The 15,652-nt window shown below is 34.2% G+C and overlaps 4 protein-coding genes across 5 annotated transcripts in view; 1 reads left to right on the top strand and 3 right to left on the bottom strand.

Moving 5' to 3' along the window:
- The window catches only part of LOC111787929 (glucose-1-phosphate adenylyltransferase large subunit 1-like), a 4,234-nt gene extending 1,262 nt beyond the window's left edge, over positions 1–2,972 (bottom strand). The window contains exons 1-13 of one of the 2 annotated variants that reach the window (XM_023668025.1): positions 2,894–2,972; positions 2,547–2,788; positions 2,352–2,474; positions 2,029–2,202; positions 1,839–1,931; positions 1,692–1,775; positions 1,528–1,583; positions 1,337–1,430; positions 1,052–1,237; positions 886–966; positions 593–679; positions 412–516; positions 82–188 (exon numbers count right to left, since the gene is read on the bottom strand). In XM_023668025.1, coding sequence (XP_023523793.1) covers positions 82–188; positions 412–516; positions 593–679; positions 886–966; positions 1,052–1,237; positions 1,337–1,430; positions 1,528–1,583; positions 1,692–1,775; positions 1,839–1,931; positions 2,029–2,202; positions 2,352–2,474; positions 2,547–2,777 — 1,421 coding nt within the window. In that variant the 5' untranslated portion in view covers positions 2,778–2,788; positions 2,894–2,972. The other variant, XM_023668026.1, reaches the window with a different exon arrangement.
- Positions 2,973–3,452: 480 nt separating this feature from the next.
- On the top strand, positions 3,453–11,909 carry LOC111787576 (50S ribosomal protein L31, chloroplastic-like). The gene is made up of 3 exons (XM_023667593.1): positions 3,453–3,665; positions 3,752–3,913; positions 11,530–11,909. The coding sequence occupies exons 1-3, from the start codon at positions 3,453–3,455 to the stop codon at positions 11,695–11,697; spliced, it is 543 nt and encodes a 180-aa protein (XP_023523361.1). The 3' UTR covers positions 11,698–11,909.
- On the bottom strand, positions 7,040–8,238 carry LOC111787931 (jasmonate O-methyltransferase-like). The gene is made up of 2 exons (XM_023668029.1): positions 7,471–8,238; positions 7,040–7,402 (listed from the first exon to the last, which is right to left on the bottom strand). Exons 1-2 carry the CDS (start codon positions 8,236–8,238, stop codon positions 7,040–7,042), a joined length of 1,131 nt encoding a protein of 376 aa, XP_023523797.1.
- A 496-nt stretch (positions 11,910–12,405) lies between the features above and the next one.
- Positions 12,406–13,677, bottom strand: LOC111789214 (jasmonate O-methyltransferase-like). The gene is made up of 2 exons (XM_023669911.1): positions 12,882–13,677; positions 12,406–12,813 (listed from the first exon to the last, which is right to left on the bottom strand). Exons 1-2 carry the CDS (start codon positions 13,647–13,649, stop codon positions 12,451–12,453), a joined length of 1,131 nt encoding a protein of 376 aa, XP_023525679.1. The 5' UTR covers positions 13,650–13,677; the 3' UTR covers positions 12,406–12,450.
- Between the last annotated feature and the right edge of the window lie 1,975 nt (positions 13,678–15,652).

The following is a 15,652-nucleotide window of genomic DNA, read 5'->3' as shown; positions in this document are numbered from 1 at the left end:
TTTTTTTTTTTTTTTTTTTTTTTTTTTTTTTTTTTTTTTTTTTTTTTTTTTTTTTTTTTTTTTTTTTTTTTTGCATATTACCTGATTTTGGTGTTCTCTCCAATGCCAATTGGGATCTTTCCATCGGCAAGCAGAGATGCAATTTCAGATTCAGTCTGGTAGTAGTCCGCACCCATCATCATAGTATCCTAGAATGCAAAACCAACCAATCCAAACATTATAAACGTTTTTCAACTATGTGACAACAGCAAGTAACAAACAGCTGCTATGAATTTAATTCGGAGCAATATATCTATACTATCACAAATCAGCATGGCCAGTTCTCTTGTATTAGTTCAAGTTTAAGCCAACCAGCTTTTGAAACTGCATTTAGTCTTCTTGTATCCTATTGGGAGGGAGGGAATGGCTCACCTTGAGCTCCACACCGTACTCCAATCGAGAGCGCACACCAACGATGGAGTGTTCAACGTTACATTCTCGGAGAAAGCAACCATGAGATATTATTGCATCTACAATCTGCAAATACAGTTTCTTTTGATATACAAGAATCAAACGGATGATGCAGAGAGCAAATTTGAGTTCCATATCTTACCCTGCATTTCTCAACTTTGGAAGGGGGCAAGAATCTAGGTGATGTATAAAATGGAGTCTTTGGATCATAGAACTTAAATTTTGGGCCCTGCATGAAAGACACAACTAATCATCAGCTTACATAACTACTTTCTTGTGTTAGGAGAAAGACCTTGCATTCATTACATTTGAGCATGTTTTGTTTGAAACTTTCACAGGCAACTTAAGTTACTTGATATGGATCAAGGGCAGGAGGAATTATATTCGATGCAAGTATTTAACTCAATGAATATAAGCATGAAAGCTGGATACAACCTGTTCCGTTAGAGCTAAGTTGGCATCAAAAAATGACCTCACGGTTCCAATGTCCTCCCAGTAGTCATTGAATAGATATGCCTGAAACAATTGGGAAACGTAGTTCTATTATCACCAAAAGCCTTCCTCTTCATGAAACACAAAACTTTATCTAAATGGATCTCACTTGAACTTTGTGGTCCTTAACAGCCGATGGAATAATTTCAGAGCCAAAGTCATTGCATGAGGGATAAGTACATTTCAAAAGCTTTAGTAGAATATCAGTTCTAAATACATAGACTCCCATTGATGCAATATAACGATTTGTTCTTGCATCTTGTTCTGAAAGTCCTAGAACTCTCGTGTCAACTTCCTGCAGTATAACATATGATGGATTGAAAACAAAATCAGACAAAGATTTGGCGCCCCATAGGAACAGGACTCATAAACTAATTGCATCAATGTTATCAACCATTGCTTTCAGGTCAGATCCCTTTGGTTTCTCTGCAAAATGTAGAATGCGTCCTGTATCATCTATTTTCATGAGACCGTAGTCTGATGCTCGGCTGCAAAATACCGAAGCAATAATGGATATCTAAGAGTTTAAGAATATAATCATAATAATCATAAGATCATGGCGGCCACGACAAAAGAAAGGCATACCTATCATCCATTGGTATGCATGATACTGTAATATCTGCATCTGTGTCAATATGTCTCTGCACGTTCAAAACAACCAGAAAGCCCCAATGAATCAAACGAAAACAAAAATTTGTGCAAAACAATGATACGAACAACGACAAACTAGCTATGATTTAACATTATACCTGCACAAAATCCATGTAATCCATCCGGTAAAGGTGATCGCCAGACAAAATTAGAATGTTTTCAACATTTTTGGTCTTAGCAGCCTGCAGAAACCCAATGGTCAAAACGTTCTTTACACATTTAAAAAGCTGATCTTATGCGCCCACCTCAAATAACCATATAAATTGCCTGACAGCATCGGCAGTTCCTTGGAACCACTTCTTTCCGGTTTCACCCTGAGTCTGAGTGGCAGCTAGAACCTGTGTGTCTCAAACATGAATCGGGAGATTGAGCTCGATTAACACAATTGCTAAGACGGGGTATAGATTGTAACAATGGGAAGAACAGTCATGATACCTCCACGAATCCATCGCCAAAATTCACTCCATTTCCAAAATTGTAAATACGAGCAAGGTGACGATTGAGAGAAAAGGAATTAAACTGTGTTAGAACGAATATCTTTTCGATGCCACTATTGATGCAATTGCTCATAGGTATGTCGATCAGCCTATAACAACCTCCAATTGGAACCTGCAAATCGTGCACTAATTCGTTATCCTGTGTTGGATCAAGGGCTTCTTATCTGTAATAACCATCTAAACGTCTCCCCCAATCAACAATGCTTTCAAGGTTATGAAGCTATCCTTCATGATATTAGCGATTCGCTAACAGGAAATTACCGCAGGTTTGGATCGCTGGCTGGTGAGAGGATACAGGCGAGTTCCAGCACCTCCGCCCAATATGATTGAAGCGACCTTCTTCGGATCAGCTCTTGGAGCCTCCAATATGGGAGCCTGTAAAATCTGAGGCCAAATTTGGAGTCAAAATTCCTGTAAAAGTTCATACTCTTATGAATATCAATAATATCGACGTACCATTGCTTCCTCATCGATATCTGACATGAGAACAGCATGAGCAACTCCTGGTTTAAGCTTTGTAGCGCAGCTCTGAGAAGAAGGATTCTTCCGCGAGTGCACATTCATCTGCATCTGTTTGCATCTTCGGATACTCTCTCCCCAGAGCCCGGAACGTTGATTCCTACCACACTGATCGCTGATTCGAAATGGAATGCTATCGGCCTTCAAGGTCACGCCAAACGAATCCATTGTCCGATCAACTGGAGATCAAGAAAAGGTACGTTCTCCGATTAGCTAGTCTGAATATGCTGAGTAAATCACAGAACAGAAAAAATCAGAAATATATCGGATCTTTTCTAACTAACAATATCTTCACAGAAAAGAGCCGAGTCGGACCAACTCGTCAGCTCAGCATTTCTCTTGGCCTCTTATACTCATCTGTTTGTGACAAATAGTTTTTCTTTTTTCTTTTTTTTCTTTTTTTCTTATCTTTTTTAAATAATAATAATAAATAATAAATAAATAAAAAAGAAGATGATTGGCCTTTGAAATTATTTGTTCTTAAAAGAATTTAATTTATGAAATTAAATTGAGCTTTTTTTTTTAAAATGGACGGTTGATATTCTCCACAAATTTAAGACAGTGGAGATCACGTGACCATCAAATCAAATAATTTTCTTTTAGGCTGCCATTACTAATTTTCATTATATTTTATTTCGATTTTTTTTAATTTTAACTCAAATCATAAATATGAGCATTTATTATCATCAATTTAATAACTAAAAAAACTCCATCCTTAAATTAAAAGATTTTAGAACTTATAAAAATGGCTTTTTCCCCTAAAAGTTAAAAAATTATTATTTCATTTTATCCAATTAATTCATTTCAACTAATCCAACTAAATTATTAATGTTTAAATATCTGATGTTTAGGCCCATTGAAGCCCAAGGTCAAAGTTTAAGGCCCAATACTGGCAGGCCCAAAATAGAAAAACGAGTGAAGAGGAACTCATCTCCCCCATCTGTTCTTCCTCCCACTTATCCTCTCTTCATCGCGACCGCAGCAATGGCGCTCAACCTAACAAATTCCTTCCTTCAACGGCCATTTTCTCCGGCTATCGCACCGCCGAAGAACAAGGTATTTTCCCCGTTTTCTCACTTCTCAATTTTCCGAAGATGGTGACTGTTCATCTCTATTGCCCTAAATTTCTGTGTAATTTCCAGGAGTTAGGAGCGAGACGTTACCGGCCGGTGGTGACCTGCCGGAAAAAGGATATTCATCCCCAATTCTACGAGGATGCGAAGGTTTATTGCAACGGAGAACTGGTGATGACAACCGGAGGGACTCAGAAAGAGTACTCCGTGGATGTGTGGTCGGGAAATCACCCGTTCTANGAGATGGTGACTGCTCATCTTTATTGTCCTAAATTTCTGTGTAATTTCCAGGAATTAGGAGCGAGACGCTACCGGCCGGTGGTGACCTGCCGTAAAAAGGATATTCATCACCAATTCTACGAGGACGTGTAGGTTTATTGCAACGGAGAACTGGTGATGACGACCGGTGGGACTCAGAAGAGTACTCCGTGGATGTGTGGTCGGGAAATCACCCGTTCTANTTAAATAATAATAATAAATAATAAATAAATAAAAAAGAAGATGATTGGCCTTTGAAATTATTTGTTCTTAAAAGAATTTAATTTATGAAATTAAATTGAGCTTTTTTTTTTCTTTTTAATTTTAATTCAATTCGCAATTTCTTGATCCAATTTTTCTATTAATTAAATTAAAAAACACTCATCTAACTAACAAATAAAAAACTGGCTTTTTTTTTAAGAAAACTTTTTTATCCTTGAAATTTTACTCGAAAAAAAAATTGCAATAGAACTGTTGACCCGGTAGCCTGTACTGTGCGGTGTACGGCCCATAGTCACGACATTTATATAGAAAATCAGAAACAGACGAAGAATATAAATTGTTGACCACAAATTTCAAACCAAATGGACGGTTGATATTCTCCACAAATTTAAGACAGTGGAGATCACGTGACCATCAAATCAAATAATTTTCTTTTAGGCTGCCATTACTAATTTTCATTATATTTTATTTCGATTTTTTTTAATTTTAACTCAAATCATAAATATGAGCATTTATTATCATCAATTTAATAACTAAAAAAACTCCATCCTTAAATTAAAAGATTTTAGAACTTATAAAAATGGCTTTTTCCCCTAAAAGTTAAAAAATTATTATTTCATTTTATCCAATTAATTCATTTCAACTAATCCAACTAAATTATTAATGTTTAAATATCTGATGTTTAGGCCCATCGAAGCCCAAGGTCAAAGTTTAAGGCCCAATACTGGCAGGCCCAAAATAGAAAAACGAGTGAAGAGGAACTCATCTCCCCCATCTGTTCTTCCTCCCACTTATCCTCTCTTCATCGCAACCGCAGCAATGGCGCTCAACCTAACAAATTCCTTCCTTCAACGGCCATTTTCTCCGGCTATCGCACCGCCGAAGAACAAGGTATTTTCCCCGTTTTCTCACTTCTCAATTTTCCGGAGATGGTGACTGCTCATCTTTATTGTCCTAAATTTCTGTGTAATTTCCAGGAATTAGGAGCGAGACGCTACCGGCCGGTGGTGACCTGCCGTAAAAAGGATATTCATCACCAATTCTACGAGGACGTGTAGGTTTATTGCAACGGAGAACTGGTGATGACGACCGGTGGGACTCAGAAGAGTACTCCGTGGATGTGTGGTCGGGAAATCACCCGTTCTATTTGGGCAGCCGCTCCGCCCTGCTAGTCGACGCTGATCAGGTGGAGAAATTCCGCAAGAAATTTGGAGAGCTGTCGCAGTTGATGGAGATTCCTGTCCTTAAAGGTGAAATCGTTCTGCCTACAAAACGCAAATCCGGCGGCAAAGGGAAGAAGAAGTAGAAGACTAAAGAATATTCAATTAGCCTGGTAACAAGTTCGATTCAAATGCATATTGAGATTTTTGGTTCTTCTATTGCATCATATATCTGTGTAATTTATCACAATCGAAACTAATTTGTCTGAATTCAACCGCTTGTTTCTGTCAATTGCCTTGCATTGCCTCGCTGTTCTTTAAATGCTCATTGTTGATGAAGAGTTTGATGGGTCTGCTGTAGACTTGTTCTTCGTTTGTTCAATTTTCTTTCTAGCCATCAGCTGGATACCCATTTGATCATTATTTGGGTTTGAAAACTTGAGCTTATATATAAACGCTTACTTCCTCAGTGATTTTTTTTGTAATTTGGCTAAGAATTCAGTTTTAGCTTAGAATTGATATCAAAAAGAAGAAAATTCATAGAGGGAAAGAAAGTTATAGAGAAATTATAATAGGAATTGTTGAAGTTCTGGGCCACTTCATGGCAATCTTGTTTTTCTGCTACTGAATTGCTTATGAGAGGAAGCCATAGCAAATTACGGCAAGTCTCTGTTCCAAGTATTGTTTATTAGAATGAATTTCGTTTAGAGAATTTAAAAGTTCATAGATCTAAGATTGTTTGGAAAATTCGTTTGAATATGGGTGAAATATCTGTTGGATCTTAGGTCCGTTTGATTGAAATGAAGCTCCAGAAAAAACTTAATGATTCTTAAAATCATTGCAGTATTTATCTAACTTTTAAGTGTAATCTAATCGAGAAATTAATATATACATACACACACGTTAATGATTTTGAATTCATTTTAGATAATGAAAGGTTAAACAGTAAGTTAATCATCAACAAGTCTATTTGTTTATGAATTTTAAAAAATATTTAATAGACCTTAGAATATGGTAGAGTCCATTTTGTAAGTATGGAACGCAATGACTTTATATAGTCTCAAAATGAAAATCATTTACCTTGTATTTCAATAGTTGTAACTTTTATATTTAAAACCATAATTAGCGGTGTCTAAATGTGACATTAGAGTAAATAAATTTTTTTTAAATACATTAATAAAATACAAGCAACCCAAAGTTTGTAACCATCTAAAAATAAATGAAGTGACAATTTGAGTAATATTTTATTTATATCTTTCTTAAAGTTTATATTGTATAATTGATGTCTTAGTTCATATCAATGTTTCTCTTGAAAAAAGAGGCTACACAAGAGGGGTCGGAATGCATTTTAAACAAAAAGACAAAGAAAGTGCATAGACGGTAGATCAAACAAAACAAATAAAGTGAGACATGTCTCCTTATGAAACAAGATATAATTATTATTTTATATTTGTTATTGGAACAAAAATAAGTTATTTATCTCCTTAATTATCATTAATTCCCCAACCCTTGTCAGCAAAGTACTGAATATACCTAATTTATAAATTTTTAAAAATTTAATCAAAAAGCTTAACTTAAGATTAGTAAGCTAATAAACGTAAATACAGATTTCATTTGAATTTAAAGATAAAACGTAATTATAAATGTAATTGACATGTACTTCAAATTTCATTTGAAGATAAAACGAAATAAAAACCCATGTTTCTAATTATTCAGATCACTTCTTGACAAAAGAAATGACTAAATTGGTATTTGTAACGGTGTTCTGTAACAAATAATCTTCAACAATAGCTCCATAACGCTCGAACAGTTCATCCATAATTTCTCCTCCAAATCCAAAATGAGACTCCAACATCGTTTCAACCACAGCTCTTATCGTCTTTGCCACTCTTTGTCCTCTCGACAGACTCTTGAGCCCACTATTAGTCCCCTCTGCCAAGTCATCCCATTCCACGTCGAACTCTTCGAAATGATCTATATCGAACGACCCTTCCTTCTCTATCTCCATCCTCACTTCCTCCATGCATGGCGAATAGTAAGGTGCATTAAATGACTCGAGCTTTTCCGCGTCAACCAAACCCTATCACACAAAAATATTAGAAACCATATGATATTATCCACTTTAAGATTAAGTTCTCGTAGGTTTACCCGAGAAACGAGGGTGGTTAAAGCCTCAGCCAAGAGCTCCCACTGATGGGCGGTACCAGAAGCTGTGGGGTCCATCGATTTCCTTCCCATGAAAGACAAAACCATACGCCCACCAGACACCATCTCTTCAGAACGCGAGCTTATGAAACGCGAGAAGTCATTCCTGAACTGAGCAGCGTAAGCCAACAAAACACTCGGCGGGCTTGTCCGAGAAACATAAAGCTTCCCTTTATTCATCCTTATTTTGTCCTCTCCTTCCAAACCTTCTGGAACCTTCGACAGCCAATGGAGACTAGAAGACGAATGCACAAAATTCAAGCTATGTTTAGGAAACAACCTTCCATAGAAAGAACCCGGCATGCCGGAGATAAAACACCGCCCAACTTCATCACCGTTTGTGTCCTTGAGCCGCCGGTGGAAATCCGGCAACGACCCGAATATGCTATTGAAGTCGTTGTTGAAAAGGTCGTTCAAGAACACGGAAACTTCAGGCAGCGGGTAGCCAAGGCGTTTGCATTTGGCGTAAACAAGGTTGATGGTGTCGGAGATTAGAAGCAATGCGTTGCGCCCGGAGGAGCAGCCCAAATCCGCAATGGCAATGCTTTGCGGCGGCGAAGCGCTTGTAGCGTCCGTGCTTATAATGGCCTCCACCGCTTTCTCGGTGATCGGCATGGTGTCCGATATGATTTTTTGCTGAAGGGACGAGTTTTGCGTGTAACTCGTCTCTCCACCTCCCTTGTTCATACACAGAATTTGCGCAACTTCCATTTTTTTTTTTTTTTATTAATTTTTTTTTTGATTAATTTGTATGGAAATATATGAATTTGTACACGTATTTATAGCCTCCAAAAAGGAAACGTTATAAACGTATGCGAAATTACAATGGTGGGTCTACGTGGGTTTCTTTTTAGCACTACAATAATGTGTTGTTGGTGCCCATGGATATTTGAAAATTATTGTTTTTATTTGTTTTATTATTAAAAAAATAAAATATTTAAATGTTTATTATGCATTTTATAACCAGAAATAAGAAACTTATTATTTTATTTTGTTTTATTTCAAAATTCTATCCAAATTTTTTAGAGAAGTAGAAAATGTTATCAAATAGGTTATTATTATTATTATTATTATTATTTTATAGGATTGAGAACCACAATGAATGGAAGTGAAGACCTTGAAGAATTTTCAAAACCGTTGATTTGTCTTATGTTATCATTATTGTCTCTTGCTATTTGTATGTTGTATCACTGTTACGGATATTTTTATGACATTTTAAAATTTAATATTAGAATATTCTTATTTACTATTCATTAAACATATTATTATTTTCTATTTATATTGATTACCTCTTATTATTTAAAAATTTATGTTTAAAGAAATTAAAAAAATTAAAATTAAAAAAAATAAAAAGAAAGGTTAAAGTCCTTTCGTTGTCTAACTCGTAATGGAGCTTCTGATAAATCGATTCATCGATCTAACTCATAATCTTTAAAAATTTGATTTCTAGAGTTTGAAAACGTATTCTAATCAGTTTGAACATTGGTTGGGATGGAAAATTGATCTCGACCTACCGTGTTTATCCTTTTAGTTCCGTTATCAACAAAATCTTATCATCCGACATATTTTTATTAATTAATTTTAAAATTAAATGATGTCATACAAAAAAAAAAAAAAAAAAAAACCATNAAAAAAAAAAAAAAACCTTTTTTAAAAAAAAATTATATATTCTTATTCCCTCTCTCTCTTTTATGGAACGCCCTTCCCGCATTTTTTTAACGTGGGCACTTTATTATTTTATTGTTTTTTATTTTGATATTGTGTGTGAAAGAAAGTAACTAGTTTAGGATTTTTGGCCAAAAATGGTTATTTAATTATAAATTTAATATCTGAAAAGTAGAGTCCTCATTTAAATAATTTTGACGTTTAAAATTATAAATATAATTGGCTCTAAATTGGCATTCGATATTCTCTTTATCGCAAAAATTTTAAAAAGATCACCAAATATAAAATTGCTTAAAACAAACCTTTTTAACTTAAAAGAATTTTTAAAATTTATATTATTAAAAGTATATATATTAGAGAGAAGACAAAAAAAAAATTACATTATAACATTTAAATAATTCCTTTAAAAGAATTAGAAGGCAAAATTGATAGAACTTAGCATATAATTTAACCAATTAAAAAGTAAATTAAGGATAAATTTCAAAATTCAAAATTTTTAGCCTTGGATTTAAACGGAAATTTTTTTGGATTCATGAATATATTTTTATTTCGAGTCATGTACCTATTAAATTCATCTAATTCATCTTCCATATTGATATATAAATCGTCTTAATTCATTTAATTCATCTCCCATATTAGTATATAAATCATCTTGATTCATGTACGAGCATTAGTGGTACATGAATCATCTTGATTCATGTACGAGTCACGTACTTATTAAATTCATTTGATTTATCTCCCATATTAAATTCATTTGATTTATTTCTCATATTGGTATATGAATCATCTTGATTCATGTACGAGCATCAGTGTTATTTGGAGAAATTTTGAAATGAGAATTTGTAGCGTGAGAGGTACACTTGTAAACACTTTACTTCTAGTCATTGATTACCACTCGTGGATGTAGAGAAATCTCTTATATCTGAGCTACGTAAATTTTTGTTCTCTTTGTTTATTTTTATTTGTAGATGCGTGACTACGATCGATCTTACTCCTACTTATGCTACAATATGGTAAGAGAGACTTTAAAAAAAAAAAAAAAAATTTAGCTAAATCGATGTTCTTATTTATAAACATAAACATGAGGAAAATAGACGACTAAGATTCGCAGAGTAGGTGTCGGCAACGATAAGGAATAAGAATAAATTCTGGCCTGATTGAGAAGTGTGGCAGGAAGCACGATTATAAATAAGTTCTTTCTACAAGTTGGTTATGAATTTTACTTTAAAGATATATGTCTTTCATTTCAATGTGTGCAATCTAAACAAGGAGATTTATTGTTGATGATGCGAAATTATTGATTTTTTTTTTTTTTTTTTAAAGAACATGTTCTTTCCATACATCCCGAACTCAAATTAATAACAACAATAACTAATAATTGGTTGGGTTATTCAAAATAATAACAATAATTAAATAGAATCAAAATAACATGGGTGCATTGTGTCCTCATGTCGACTTGAAGCAATATCGACTAAGTTCCGTGTATGGCCAAGCCACTTGGGCACTAGAAAATCAGAAACAGAGGAAGAATATAAATGGTTGACCACAAATTTCAAACGAAATGGACGGTTGATATTCTCCACAAATTTAAGACAGTGGAGATCACGTGACCATCAAATCAAATAATTTTCTTTTAGGCTGCCATTACTAATTTTCATTATATTTTATTTCGATTTTTTTTTATTTTAACTCAAATCATAAATATGAGCATTTATTATCATCAATTTAATAACTAAAAAAACTCCATCCTTAAATTAAAAGATTTTAGAACTTATAAAAATGGCTTTTTCCCCTAAAAGTTAAAAAATTATTATTTCATTTTATCCAATTAATTCATTTCAACTAATCCAACTAAATTATTAATGTTTAAATATCTGATGTTTAGGCCCATCGAAGCCCAAGGTCAAAGTTTAAGGCCCAATACTGGCAGGCCCAAAATAGAAAAACGAGTGAAGAGGAACTCATCTCCCCCATCTGTTCTTCCTCCCACTTATCCTCTCTTCATCGCGACCGCAGCAATGGCGCTCAACCTAACAAATTCCTTCCTTCAACGGCCATTTTCTCCGGCTATCGCACCGCCGAAGAACAAGGTATTTTCCCCGTTTTCTCACTTCTCAATTTTCCGGAGATGGTGACTGCTCATCTTTATTGTCCTAAATTTCTGTGTAATTTCCAGGAATTAGGAGCGAGACGCTACCGGCCGGTGGTGACCTGCCGTAAAAAGGATATTCATCACCAATTCTACGAGGACGTGTAGGTTTATTGCAACGGAGAACTGGTGATGACGACCGGTGGGACTCAGAAGAGTACTCCGTGGATGTGTGGTCGGGAAATCACCCGTTCTATTTGGGCAGCCGCTCCGCCCTGCTAGTCGACGCTGATCAGGTGGAGAAATTCCGCAAGAAATTTGGAGAGCTGTCGCAGTTGATGGAGATTCCTGTCCTTAAAGGTGAAATCGTTCTGCCTACAAAACGCAAATCCGGCGGCAAAGGGAAGAAGAAGTAGAAGACTAAAGAATATTCAATTAGCCTGGTAACAAGTTCGATTCAAATGCATATTGAGATTTTTGGTTCTTCTATTGCATCATATATCTGTGTAATTTATCACAATCGAAACTAATTTGTCTGAATTCAACCGCTTGTTTCTGTCAATTGCCTTGCATTGCCTCGCTGTTCTTTAAATGCTCATTGTTGATGAAGAGTTTGATGGGTCTGCTGTAGACTTGTTCTTCGTTTGTTCAATTTTCTTACTGGCCTTCAACTGGATACCCATTTGATCATTATTTGGGTTTGAAAACTTTAGCTTATATAAACGCTTACTTACTTAGAGTTTATATTACGACCCTCGCTATGTATCTTGATTAATTGAATCCTTTCTTTGTAAGTTTATATTACATGATTGATGTCTTAGTTTAGACGAGCGTTTCTCTTATTATCATTAATAAAGTGAGACATGTCTCCTTATGAAATAAAATATTATTATTATTTTATATTTGTTATTTGAACAAAAATAAGTTATTTTTCTCCTTAATTATCATTAATTCCCCAATCCTTGTCGGCAAAGTATTGAATATACCTAATTTATAAATTTTTAAAAATTTAATCTAAAAGCTTAACTTTAAAATTAGTATGCAAATAAACGTAAATACAAGTTAAATTGAAATAATTTTATTTCAATTATAAATTGACAGGCACTCCAAATTTCATTTGAAGGTAACAAAATAAAAACTTCCAAATTATTGAAACCTATTTATTCCGATCATTTCTTAACAAAAGAAACGACTAAATTGGTACTCTTAATTGTATTCCATGACAAATAATCTTCAACAATAGCTCCATAACGCTCGAACAGTTCATCCATAATTTCTCCTCCAAATTCAAAATGAGACTCCAACATCGTTTCAACCACAGCTCTTATCGTCTTTGCTACTCTTTGTCCTCTCGACGGACTCTTGAGCCCACTAATAGTCCCCTCTGTTGAGTCATCCCATTCCACGTCGAACTCTTCGAATCGATCTATATCGAACGACCCTTCCTTCTCTATCTCCATCCTCACTTCCTCCATGCACGGTGCATAGAAAGGTGCATTAAATGACTCGATCTTTTCCGCGTCAACCAAACCCTATCACACAAAAATATTAGAAACCATATGATATTATCCACTTTAAGCTTAAGCTCTCGTAGCTTTACCTGAGAAACAAGGGTGGTTAAAGCCTCGGCCAAGAGCTCCCATTGATGGGCGGTACCAGCAGCTGTGGGGTCCATCGATTTCCTTCCCATGAAAGACAAAACCATACGCCCACCAGACACCATCTCTTCAGAACGCGAGCTTATGAAACGCGAGAAGTCATTCCTGAACTGAGCAGCGTAAGCCAACAAAACACTCGGCGGGCTTGTCCGAGAAACATAAAGCTTCCCTTTATTCATCCTTATTTTGTCCTCTCCTTCCAAACCTTCTGGAACCTTCGACAGCCAATGGAGACTAGAAGACGAATGCACAAAATTCAAGCTATGTTTTGGAAACAACCTTCCATAGAAAGAACCCGGCATGCCGGAGATAAAACACCGCCCAACTTCATCACCGTTTGTGTCCTTGAGCCGCCGGTGGAAATCCGGCAACGACCCGAATATGCTATTGAAGTCGTTGTTGAAAAGGTCGTTCAAGAACACGGAAACTTCAGGCAGCGGGTAGCCAAGGCGTTTGCATTTGGCGTAAACAAGGTTGATGGTGTCGAAGATTAGAAGCAATGCGTTGCGCCCGGAGGAGCAGCCCAAATCCGCAATGGCAATGCTTTGCGGCGGCGAAGCGCTTGTAGCGTCCGTGCTTATAAGGGCCTCCACCGCTTTCTCGGTGATCGGCATGGAGTCCGATATGATCTTTTGCTGAAGGGACGAGTTTTGCGTGTAGCTCGTCTCTCCACCTCCCTTGTTCATACACAGAATTTGCGCAACTTCCATTTTCTTTTCTTTTTTTTTTTTATTAATTTGTAAGCAAATATATGAAATTAATAGATTGGTGAAGAAGATGGTGGAATTTGTACACGTATTTATAGCCTCCAAAAAGGAAACGTTATAAACGTATGCGAAATTACAATGGTGGGTCTGCCTGGGTTTCTTTTTAGCACTACAATAATGTGTTATTTTTATATTATATTCCTATTTAAATGTTTTTTTTTTATTATTATTATTATTTCAAAATTCTATACAAATTTTGTCGAGAAGTAGAAAAAATTATCAAATAGGTATATTATTTGAAAATTGAAAACAAAAATCAGAAAATGAGAAATAAAAATAATATCTTGCCTAACAATTTTTATTTATTTATTTATTTATTTTTAAATATGGCATCAATCAATCCAACAACTTGAAATCCACCGACCAACACAATCAATGGCAGGAAGATGCCCTTTGAAAAATTAGGTTCTTTTCACATTCAAAATAAAGCACTATATTCTTCCATCATTATTTGTGCGAAATTTATAAGAAATTATTATGGTAGACGAAACTTAGAAGATTTTTTTTCCTAATTAAGGGTGTATTTTAAAAAAAATTAATTAAATATTTTGCAATGAGAAAACTAACTATACTTTTAAAACTCACCACATAATTAAATGCAGTGGAGAAATTGAATACGAAATTTTCCCAAACACACATGCTATATATGTGGTCGACGAAATTTACTAATTTCCAACAATAGGTTAGTATTACTGACTCAATTATTGAGATCTCGAAATTCGAATTTAAAGGATGAAGATTGAAATAGTTACAAGATGAAATTTACTTATCTCCATTTAATGTAAGTATACGAAAAAAAAATTTAAATGTTGATTTTCATACTTCAATAATGGAATCTCACTTTCTTACTCGCCCGAGATACTTGAGCTATTGTTAGACTGTAAAAAGAGAATAACTAATACTTAAGCGGTAAAATATACCTGGTTTTAATTTATTTGTCATTACAAATAATTTAAGAAAATATTGAATTTTAAAGGATTTTATATTTTATATTTATAAATCTTAATTTTTTTTATAGGATTGAGAACACAAATGGAGTTGAAGATCTTGAAGAATTTTCAAAACTGTGGATTTGTCTTATGTTATCATTATTGTCTCTTACTAATCTCTTACTATTTGTATGTTATATTTTTATGACATTTTAAAATTTAATATTAGAATATTATTATTTGTTATTGCATATTATAATTTTCTATTCGGCATTGATTACCTCTTATTATTTAAAAATATATATTTAAAGAAATTTAAAAAATAAAAAAGAAAAAGAAAGGTTAAAGTCCTTTCGTTGTCACACTCGAGATAGAGCTTCTGATAAATAGATTCATCGACCTAACTCATAATGTTTAAAAATTTGGTTTCTAGAGTTTGAAAATGTACCTAACCAGTTTGGGCATTGGTTTGGATGGAAAATCAATCTCGACCTACTGTGTTTATCCTTTCAATTCCGTTATCAACAAATCTTATCATCCGCCATATTTTTATTAATTAATTTCAAAATTAAATGATGTGGTAAAAAAAAAAAAAAAAGAAGATAACTTTTTTTAAAAAAAATTATATATTCTTGTTCTCTCTGTCTTTTATGGAACGCCCTTCTCGCATTTTTTTAACGTGGGTACTTTATTATTTTATTATTTTTTATTTTGATGCTGTTTGTGAAAGAAAGTAACTAGTTTAGGGTTTTTGGCCACAAAATGGTTATTTAATTATAAATTTAATACCTAAAAATAGAGTCCTCCTTATTGAAAATTTAAATAATTTTGACGTTTTGCCTAATTTAATACTAAAATTATAAATATAATTGACTCTAAGTTGGCATCCCAAGGTCCCGATATTCTCTCACATCTTTGTGGGAAAATTTATATATATTTTGTATCATAAGCAAAAATGAATATATTAAAATTAACAATAAATTTAAGATTGTTTGATTGAATACGATCTGGTTTTAA

This window comes from Cucurbita pepo, chromosome LG02, assembly GCF_002806865.2.
Source record: "Cucurbita pepo subsp. pepo cultivar mu-cu-16 chromosome LG02, ASM280686v2, whole genome shotgun sequence".
NCBI classification, from domain to species: Eukaryota; Viridiplantae; Streptophyta; class Magnoliopsida; order Cucurbitales; family Cucurbitaceae; genus Cucurbita; species Cucurbita pepo.
This window is presented reverse-complemented; position numbering and strand designations above follow the sequence as displayed.